Source organism: Hemibagrus wyckioides, linkage group LG01 (genome assembly GCF_019097595.1).
Source record: "Hemibagrus wyckioides isolate EC202008001 linkage group LG01, SWU_Hwy_1.0, whole genome shotgun sequence".
Classification (NCBI taxonomy): domain Eukaryota; kingdom Metazoa; phylum Chordata; class Actinopteri; order Siluriformes; family Bagridae; genus Hemibagrus; species Hemibagrus wyckioides.
In genome coordinates this window covers 28,013,058-28,024,268 of record NC_080710.1, presented here as the reverse complement: position 1 = coordinate 28,024,268, position 11,211 = coordinate 28,013,058, and the positions used below count along the sequence as shown (strand labels likewise).

Here is an 11,211-nt window from a genome sequence, read left to right as displayed (position 1 = left end):
AATAACTGAGAAACAAAAGAACTTGGTTGTGACAAAAGCTAGAAGATAACTGTCTTACTTTGCATTATTACCCCTACGTTTTTATTTGGGGGGGGGGGGAAGGGGGGACTTTCTCTGAGTCCTGTCAGAGCTACACAATAAAAACCGATTAGGTAAAGAGACCACCTGTAGGGCCTCCATTCACTGTGAACCTAACCTATGTGATTAATAATGCAGCTTAAGCTCAAATGAGACGTTTCGACAGATCGCTGGAAAATTCAAACAGTTACAACGTCTTGGAGAAAAAAAAGGAAAAAATCCTGGGCCCCCCGAGTGCCAACATTTCAATACCGTCGATCAAAAGCGTAAGGGTCTTAGATTAGACATTAGACAACTCGGTGCATCAGTAAGTACAGAAAAAAGGTTCTATGTACATGTCACCTTTATCCGAGACTTTAAAGAAAGATCAAAGTGTCCCTCTGGATGAAAAGAGCCCTTTTCTCTGTATTTAAACCCCATTCACTCAGCCCTCTTTTATTAAATTAAGTGGCGAACACAACAATGATGGAGCTTCTCCAACTCGAGCTGCTCGCCTCTAATTACGACCCTGATAGCCAAGAAAGAGCTTCTCTTTACAAGACATGCACAAAGAAACACCTCTATAGCAGGCACGTTCAATACAGTCACCATTAAAATAAGAAAGAAAAACCAGAAGACGAAATCTGGACAGTTCTGTCTTGTTACCGGAAGAATGGAAGGAAGCTAGAGAAATGTCTGATTTAAAGATTTCTCCAAAATATTTTATTGTCAAAATAAAAGCAATATTTGTCTTCTTCAAATGACATCTACACTATGTACAAATTTACAATAATCTTATAAATCCTTTTTTCTTTTTATACAAAATTTACAAGTTTGTACAGAACTGTATAAATACATCATAATAAAAAAAAAAAAACCCGTAGAAATATTTGAGCACTAAAACTTTAAGACTTTTTAAGGCTTATCTGAGAGAGCATCTTTGATATTTTTGATTGTTTAGACATTCTTTAAACTAAAAAACAGAAGTTAAACAGAAAACTTTGAGTTTAAATGCTAAAGGACTTGGGGGAAATGTTCAGCACCACTTGGGACAATGCAATGCCTAATTCTCTCTAAGCATCACTGATTGCATGTCATGTCCATATGAATAGAAATGGCAGGAAAGTAAACCACACACGAGGGGTGATGATGGGTTCGATTGTTTCAGCCAGTCTTTCCGCTTAACAGAAACTCCTCAGCAGTCCATTTGTATGGAAATGTGGAAAAAGCAGGAACTGATGACCCGAGCTCCTCTAGACCCGGGACAAAGGCATCTGCTTGGCGCAGGAGACCGAACTGGCTGTGCCTGAGCGCCACGTCAGTCCCGCGCTCACGTCGCTGTATGCCGAGCTGCTCGCACCCTTGCCCGCCCAGCGGCAGCGGCAGCAGCGCGTGCACAGCGCCCGCCATGACTCAACAGTCTTCCCTGACCAGACCCACACGCCTGACGTGATGCCCACAGCCAGGCACATGAAGTACTTGAGCATAAAAACAGCATAGTCAGGCCTCTCTGCATCACGCTCACGGTCCAGAGCACAGGCGCAGTTGTGTGCTGCCTCCCAGCGCTGCCGGTTGTGCTGTTCATAAAAGTAGCAGGCTACGATGACAGCAGCGGGCACCGTGTAGAGCACAGTGAACACCCCGATGCGAATCATGAGTTTTTCGAGCTTGTCTGTTTTCGTGCCACCCTGCTTGATGACACTGCGAATGCGAAACAGCGACACAAACCCAGCGAGCAGAAACATGGCTCCGATGCACAGGTAGATGAGTAGTGGTGCCAGCACGAAGCCCCGCAGGTTGTCCAGGTTCTGGTTCCCTACGTAGCAGATGCCTGCGACAGGGTCACCGTCCACTGAGCTCAGCGCCAGCACAGCTATAGACTTCATGCTCGGGATCAGCCATGCAGCCAGGTGGAAGTACTGTGAGTAGCTCGCAATGGCCTCGTTGCCCCATTTCATACCCGCTGCCAGGAACCACGTGAGGGACAGGATCACCCACCATATGGAGCTGGCCATGCCGAAGAAGTAGATCAGCAGGAAGACGACGGTGCACAGCGCCGGACCAGTGGTCTCGTAGTGGACGTGTTCAACGTCATGCTCTCTGCTGCAGGCCACCCGCTCGTGTCCCGCGATCAGACGAACGATGTAACCCACTGAGACAAACATGTAGCACGCAGAGAGGAAGATGATGGGTCGCTCTGGGTACTTAAAACGCTCCATGTCAATCAGGAACGTGGCCACCGTGGCGAAAGTGCTCACGAAGCACAGCACAGACCATAAGCCGATCCAGAAGGCTGTAAACGCCCGCTCATCTGGGGTGAAGAACGGGTTATGGCAGGGCATAGCGCAGTTCGGGGTTCTTCCTGTTTTCACGCGGTTGTACAGCGGGTGCCGCTCGCTGCTCACACGCACCATCGGCGCGCGACACTGACACCCGGCCTCGCACGGCTGCGGCACCGGTTTGCGCTTGGCATGCCCTCCGCTAGGGCCGCGGGAGCCTCCGTGCACCCTTCCCGGGTAACCCGTGGGTTTCGGAAGCACTGGCGCGGCAGTAGTAGTGTCCGTCCTGTTATAGTCCATGCACAGCGTGTCCGGGTTGCCCTGCACGGGCAGCAGCTCGCAGCGCATGCGGTCGGGCCACGGGAAGCCGTACTGGCGCATAAGCGGCGCGCAGCCGGCCCGGGCGCGCTCGCACACGCTGCGGCACGGCGGCAGCGGCTTCTTGTAGTCCTCCAGACAGATGGGTGTGTACATGCTGCACAGGAAAAAGCGAAGGTCTGCCGAGCACTGAATCTCCACCAGTGGCCAGAACTGGTGCACCTCCAGGCCCGCCTCGTCCTGCGTGTCGTGGTTGAACTGGTTCGGCATGTAGGTGTAGTTGTAGCCGATGCCCTTGCACAGCGGCACGGTGATCTCCTGGCAGCTCAGCTCCTTCGCCGTGGCACCGCTCGATCGCCGCAGAGTCAAGAGCGCCAGGAGCAGGTAGATGCCCGACAGGTAGCGCTCCATCGTCCGTCGTCTGATTGCGCGTCCGGTTCACCTTTTTAAATGGCAAGTCCGTGCGTGTTTGCGGGTTTTTATCTCTCCTTTGAATAAAGAAAACCCTAGTCCGCTTAGATCTCCAACAGCGGCTCCATTTCTTCCACACTTATCCGCTGCAATTATTAAAAACGCAACCAGTGACTTGTTTCAAAAGAGAAAAATAAACAGTCCCCTTAAGCGTGCAATCAAAATGGCTGAGGAGCCTGGAGAAACGCGCCTCTCTCTCTCAGTCTCTCTGTGTGTGTTTCCCTCTTTTATTATCCTTTTGCTTTGCTTTGCCGTCGCTTCGCCTTGAAATGTCGCTTTAACGGATGTCTTCAGGAATCAGACCTTGTTTCGGGAACACAAACGAGCGACTCCGGGTTAAAGACAGAGAGAGAAAAAAAAGAAATCCGCCGTCTGAGTTACATTCACACGCATTACGCGTTTCACAAAAGCACCTTCCTCTTATTCTCCTCATACAAATCCGTGCACCCTAGCGGGACTCTCAGTACTTTTATAAGCACAGGGAATGTCCACGCCTTCGCACTGACCTCCTGGCCAATCAATGAGCACTAGGGCGGAGCCTTGAACTCAGTCTCTTGAACCTTTAGTTAGGTGTTTCTGTCGCAGCGGGTTGTGTATTTGTCTCTGTGTGTGTGTGTGTGTGTGTGTGTGTGTGTGATAAAATTTGCTGCTTAAATCATGCATGATGATGATGATGATCATCATCATCATGTACCACATATTGCATGAAAGCAGTGCAACTCTTCATTACTTCACTGCCTTGTTAAATGAAACAGTACTGGTTCATTTGCACGTGACAGGGTTTTTTTTGGGAGGGGGTGGTTGTGATGGAGGGGGCATCCTACTTAGCAATGTGGGGTGTTTATGTTTTAATTGATGTGCTGATGTTCTGCTGTTGAGTTTAATAGAGCTGGCACAGGAGGGGGGTAATTACAGGAGAGGGAGGGGTAGGCTGGGGGCAAGAACAAGTAGACAAGTTGATAGGTTTGTTAACAGTGGCAAAACAACAATCTCCCCCTCCATCCACCGTCTCACATGCACTAATACACTAACGCTAATTATTCCTCTGAATACAATGGGCCTTTTTAAATTAATATTCTTCGCTTTGTTCTAGTAATCACTACACAATAGTAGAACATATTAGCCATTACATATGCTAAAGGTTATGTTGTGTTTGTTACCTGGTTGTAAGACAGTTATACATGCTCAAGAATTATATATTAATTATTATAATGAGGATGAACATTAACAAACCTATGTGAGCATCACACTGAATGCAGAAATTTCATCAGAAATCACTGCAGTCATGCTGCTGTTAACTTTTCCACATATTTATTTTTTGGTGTATTTCTTTATTTGCAAATAAAGACTGTTAACAATTAAATACTGTTTTCATGACAAATAATTTGCTAGTCATGTTTAAACATTATTTATTTATTTATTTATTTATTTATTTATTTATTGATTGATTTATCTATCTATATATTTTTAATTTGATGTTTATTTAATAATTCTTCACTTTTAATTTTATTTATTTATTTATTTATTTATTTATTTATTTATTTATTTTTAATTTGATGTTAAATCATATTTTTAAAAAAGTGGTTTATTTATGCATAAAATACTGTTACTTTTTTGGCATTATTTATTTATTTATTGGCTGGGTTTAATATTTATTTATTTATTTATTTATTTAATATTTTCCTTTTTTCATATGGCTGGATGACTGTCTTTACGATGACTCCATCAGTGAAATGTGTTTTATTTATTTCTTTATATTTTTATTTTTAAAGTTATATATTTTATTACATTTTAATAACTAATATTGCTACAGGCCAAAAGAAAAAATACAGAATAACACTTAATTAAGGAAAGTTACATCTCTGAGTAACTAATGTGACTCTAAATGATTGTTTTATTAAAGTCAGGTGCGTTTGGAGGGAAAATACTACAGGTAAAAGATTTAGAGACGATGCTAGTTACTGTTAAACATGAAAATATGACTAAAGTGTCAAAATAGAGCACTTAACACTTTGTCCCTTTTGCAATCTGGACAGTTCTAATAAAATAAAATCATTTACGACATATCTTAGTTAATTATGAAAATAATAAACATTTCATGATTTTTGTTGCTTAACCAGGTTTTAAAAATTTTCAACATTTGAAAATAAGTTCTCGAATATATAGTGTTCATAAACTTCTGGCTGGTTGTGTAATTAACCCAGTAATAACACAAGCTGTTTCATAATACATAACGTGTTGTCTTAAATCAGGTGTGTACATTACACTTTCTTTTAAAGGTGAATCGGGAGAAAAAGAAGACGCAATGCTACTCTTTAAAACTGTTCATAGAGCACGAAATGGCTAATTTCCCTGAGTGGAGGAAAACCTCCAGGGAGGCATTGAGGAACAGGTGTGTACTCCGAGGTCCCTGATGAATGCGTCTGATGGAAAAAAAAAAGGCATCGTTTTCACTGATTATGTGTATTATTGGCTGAGCCCATATTGATTAACAGAGAGATAGAGGCCACTGTGGTCTCCAGCAGTTGGAGCGTAACCTCTTCTCCCGACGGAGGCCCACAGCAGGCCTGGCTTGGGTTACATAGTGCCCGGGCATTCCTCAGCGCAAATGGAATTAGTGCATCTGTTCGAAAGTTAATTTTCAAATCGGCATTGAGTCATTCTTTAGAGAGAAAAGCAGCGATGGTTGGGGCCAAGTGAGGGGGAAAACGAGAAAAACATCTCCTCAAGTGTCAGTGCAAGAAAAAGCTGAACGCTTTGCATACGCATGTGTGAGACTTTTCTTTCCAGGAGTTTAGGCATTACGGTTTGTGCAGTCTTAATTTAATTTAAAGTACTGATTAGACATTAAAAAACCTAGCGTGGAGCCACTATATTAACACTGTGCTATCATCTAAAGGAGAACAGAGAACCGCTTCATTGTGTTGGTAAAAATGTAAGCAATTAAATTAACCAGTTCTGTCAGAGATAAAGGTTTAATTAGTGAAAAATACATTTGTCTTGAGTAATTGCCTTCAAACTGAAGAAGCTTTAGATAATGGCATTACACACTCTGCATGTCTGTGTGTTTATCCATTAGCATACTATGTATGCAGATTGCAGAGCGCAAACAATACGATTAGGTCTGATTATCTATATAGCAATGGACCACATCGCTATTAGGAGTGTTTAGATATCGTTAGTGGTCATCACGGTCACGCAGTCGGCCTGCGAGGTGTGGATTCCAGCCTAATCACCATGGAATAAAGCTATAACGAATGCCAGTTTAATATACGATTAAGTTTTAGAGAATAAGCAAAGGAATTCACAGAGGTCACAAAAGAATAAAAAAAAAAATCCAAACCATTTAAAAGAAATCACAATGGTTTTGCTTAGATAAGGGCGTCTTCAAGTTTCTCTGGAACTTGACGAGCTATTCTTTTCTTAACTTCAAGAAACAGAAAAAAAATGATTAAGCTAGAGAAGGGACGATTCTTTACAGCTGCTATAACTTATCTTGCCAAAGTTCCACAATGTAGCTGTGGACTGAATGTTTTTCTTTAAGGAATGAAAATTATAATCATTGGGGAATTGTTGTTCTATAAAAGAAATAAACCACTTTAAGATGTGTTGTTTTTTTTATAGGCAAATATTTGACTTCTGGGTGGTAAGAGATGGTGCACTGCATCACATCACCCCATCTGTGACTATTTTCCTATATCTATAACTTACAAAAATGTGCGTCGACACAAGTTATAGAGAATTAGCAAAGACTGGAAGAATGTTAAAAATAAATTAGGAGTAATGTTACAATTCAATCACATACATTTCTGTTAAAAAAAAAACACAAAAGTTTAATTCATGGTTAGGGATGTAGTCAGGATTCGTACCTGTACTTCCTATTGTGTTTCTAGGTCAAGTTATGCTTTAATGAAATAATTTGAGATTGCAAATTTGCATTTGATAAAATAAATGTATTTTTTTTATTTAGTCTGTGTATTTATTTATTTATTTATTTATTTATTTATTTATTTATTTATTTATTTATTTATTTAATCAGTGTATTTATTTATTTATTTAGTCTGTGTATTTATTTATTTAGTCTGTGCATTTATTTATTCATTTATTTATTTAATTGCAATAGCGGACTTTACATTCAGCCGAATATTCTGTTAATAATCAAACTAAGACACTATGAATAAAATTCCTTCATGTACACACTTAAGTTGGAACAGAGTGAAATAAGATTAAATGGATTAAGGACATTTTGTACCTTCAACTGAAAAAAAAAAAAGAAAGAAAAGTCAAAGTCAGTTCGTTTGTTTGCCCCAAAGAATTTTAACAAAAATCCGGACTTTGTTCTAGTCATTTTCTTTTTGGCAAGTTGTACAACTAGAAAGAAATGATGAGGCAGGAGTTACTGCTGCCAGTTTAAGGCTACGGAGAGTGAGACATAAACGTGGTCTGCCTTGTGAGCAGGTAATGATTCACTCCAAGTTAAAGCTCTGCAGCTCTCAGCTCAAATTTATGGCTTACTCTGCAGTTACTGAGTGACAGAGTGACGGGAAAATTGTTCCTCTGGGCTCTTCATCTTAAAACAATTCTCCCAAGGTCACACATAGACTAGTGTATAAAAAAATGTAACTGTCTGTAATTTCTTCCTTTCTGAGAACATTTCCACAGCTCAGCTCTCGCTATACACCGTTCATCAGAAGTGCACGCTGTGTGCGTCTCGCTGAGCCTGGGAGGTGGCAGGCAGCGCATGCCTCGGCTCCTAAGTCAATTAACAGGTCTGTGCTAAGAAACGAGGAACCTATTTAGGGAGTTGATTTGCCCTGTTTGCTTTTTGACTTTGCACAAGCCCATGTCTTTTCCACAGAGAAAGACAGAGATGCAAAAGAAGGGGGTTGGGAAAGAGCCTGCAACCACCCACCCCCCAAACTCATCTGGGATTGTTTGCTTAGGGCTTGGCTGCTAATCCCTGTCAGGTGGAGCTGGACCCCCCTCCTTCTGCCGTCCCCTGAGGTGGTGGAGCGCGCTCCCTCCGAGTCCCTCACCTCTGCCTCATTACCTTGACAAACAGGACCAGCCCCTGCAATCACTCGCCCACTGAGAGGGGAAGCGCCGGGACACACAGCTCCCATCATCCGACGCCTCTGTTTACACTCAACTAGCAGGATACAGAGCGCACGCAGGACGGAATTCGGAGAGAAATACGTCTCTTAAAGAGGCTGTCGTTATAGTGTAGAGCTCAAAGTTTTTGTAGTCAGGATTCCACACACCTCCTCAGTATCGGTTTACTTTCTATAATACTATTTAAATTAAAGAAGTGTAATATTCCTTCAATATTCCTGAATTTTGACTTTCTCACTTTTACCTTTCTTTAGTGCTTGGACCCCTAAATGTAAATACATTTAGATTAGTTAGAAGATATACTTACCCTAAATATAATACATTTGGTTAACAAGAATATACTCAGTGAATTGCATGGTAAGTTGTGATTTACATTACTGTAACAAAATCATTGAACCTGATTCTGAGAACCAATGATGTAGAAAAGTGAAGGAAAAAATTGTGCATGTATTTTGCCTTTATACCACACCACGGCCGAATTCTCAAATCTGATTGGTCAGTGGGTGCTGATTCATTTTCTACACCAGTGGCTATCAATAATACTGATTATAAATCAATTTAATATGATTAATTTTGTTTAACATAGAAACATCTAATCATCGATCTGACAAGGTTTGTCGGTGCTTTGTGTAACAGTCCATAAGTTGTCTGTAAACTCCTCAGGTTTTGTGTTGCATTTCAGTTTCATGTACACCATCATGGCAGGTTTCATGTATAATAAGCCTACAGCTATAATATTATAAAGTAGGTTTATGCTAAAAATATACTTAATGAATTTATTTAATTCAAATCTGTACGTCGGTTCCATGCCATTGAATTGTGTAGCATTAGCACATGCTACATGATTTGAGTGTGTGTTTTGAGTGAGTTCACACCTGAGCTGAGAAAACTCCCGCTCACTGTGTGTGTGGAGTTTGCATGTTCTCCCTGTGCTTGGTGGGTTTCCTCTGGGTGCTCTGGTTTCCTCCCACAGTCCAAACACATGCTTCTAGGCTGATTGGAGTCTATAAATTGCCTGTAGTGTGTGATTGTGTGAGTGAATGAGAGTGGGTGTATCCTGTCTTGATGTCCGATGACGCCTGAGATAGACACAGGTTCCCCGTGACCCTAGAATAGATCGGATAAGCGGTACAGACAATGAAATGAAATAATCTACATTGTCACTATATAGTATGTGCCAATGTTGTAACTCTACTATAATGTGTATGTAATATGGCATCATAATTTTGTGTGCCATATAATATATATATATATATATATATATATATATATATATATATATATATATATATATATATATATATATAATTTTATTAATTGTTTATTTTATTAATATATATATATATTTTTTTTTATTAATTTTTTTTATTTATTTTTTTTTACATTTTTTAAAATTTAACCCTTTAATAAAAAAAATTGTTAATGAAATATAGTGACTCTACCAAACGGTCACACAGAACATGTGTATACAATTTATTTCTCTACACCATTGGTTCTCAGAGTTAGAGTCTGTGATTTTTAATGATTTCGTTACAGTAACATAAAGCACAACCTGCCCTATAACTCCCTAAGTATATCTTGTTAGTGGACCTGGGATTCAAACTCACAATCTTCTGATCAGGAGCCCACCCTCTTAACGCATTAATCTTCCACATCCCCCAGTATGTTTAGCACAAGTGATCAAATCATGCTTTTTGTTAAGATATGTGATTTTCTTTTTTTATGGAAATTATACATTTTTTCAGTCTGACTGACCACATATTGCTTTTTTTCAGTTTAGTCATTGTAGATGTAGAATAAAAAACATTAATCTTTAATGAAAGTTAGTAAAAATACTGCCAAAAAAGAAGAAAGAAAAAACTCTGCATGGTGTTATACTTTTTCCAAACAGTGCAAAGTTACCAAGGTTAAGGTTTTGTGCTTTCTCTTCTTTTCGCTTGTTCAAATTCATACACAAGATCAGGTTCGAGAAACATTTAATGTTTCACAGTCTGTGTGTTGATAGAAGAGATTTTCCTGGCTATAGTTGTGTGATCAGATTTCCTAATCACAGCTTTCAGGTCAGTGAGCAGGACAGAAACAGGACACTGCACTCAGGTTTTTATCAGACTGTACACGACGCCATTCATCTTGTTCACTCGAGTTCTGACGATCAGCTCTGCTACAGAGAATGGCTCTAATCTGCTGCATCTACGCCTTGGTAATCTGAGATGGACCTTGATTGACGGGAGGAGTTTCGAGAGCTGAGACGCCTGTAAATTAGTACAGATTCACTACATTGTGTAGCGTCTTGTCAAACTGACAGTCAGAATGATTCTGTTGGGTTTTTACGCAAGTGCAGGTGTGATTCATGGTGCTTTGGCACACAGTAGTCTTTATTTTTCCCCATTTAAATCAAGGCAGCGATCTCACTCGACTAACCGGTCCGAGACCCTGAAATCGACCTGCAGATGAAGTGCACCAAACTTATATTTGTGTAGCAGGCATTGTTTTTTTGGAGCTGCAAGCTGCTAAACTTAGCCATGAGGTTGATTTATGTTCTAAACTAATCATTTATCAAGTAATTTATTAATCACAGACTGACTTCACCATGTATGGAAGTGATTTCTACATAAAGCTTTTTTGGTTTCCTTCAGCCAATGTTTGTTCGTCAGTTTTCTTGCTTTTAGGTTTGATTAGGTTTTTGCAGTGTGAAGCTAAACCAAACCAAATTAGCACAGAAACGCTAAAAGGTATCAATTTCGCTCTGATTCAGACTCAAGGCTACACAATCTGGACTAGAGAATGTATGTGAATGTATGTACGTATGTAAACTTGCTGCAGTTTACATGGAAGTGAGAATCAACAGAACTGAAGGAAGTGAAACAAACATGGCGTGTATTTGGTGTTTGTGTTTTTTTTCGTTAGTGCAAACTGAGCTAAGACAAGAATATAGCTTAGTGATTAAGGTGTTGGACTACTGAACAGAAGGTTG

The 11,211-nt window shown here is 40.5% G+C and overlaps 1 protein-coding gene across 1 annotated transcript; it reads right to left on the bottom strand.

Moving 5' to 3' along the window:
* Window positions 1-752: 752 nt before the first annotated feature.
* Window positions 753-3,564, bottom strand: fzd8a (frizzled class receptor 8a). The gene has a single exon (XM_058400226.1). It carries the CDS (start codon window positions 3,063-3,065, stop codon window positions 1,311-1,313), a length of 1,755 nt encoding a protein of 584 aa, XP_058256209.1. The 5' UTR covers window positions 3,066-3,564; the 3' UTR covers window positions 753-1,310.
* Window positions 3,565-11,211: the final 7,647 nt, after the last annotated feature.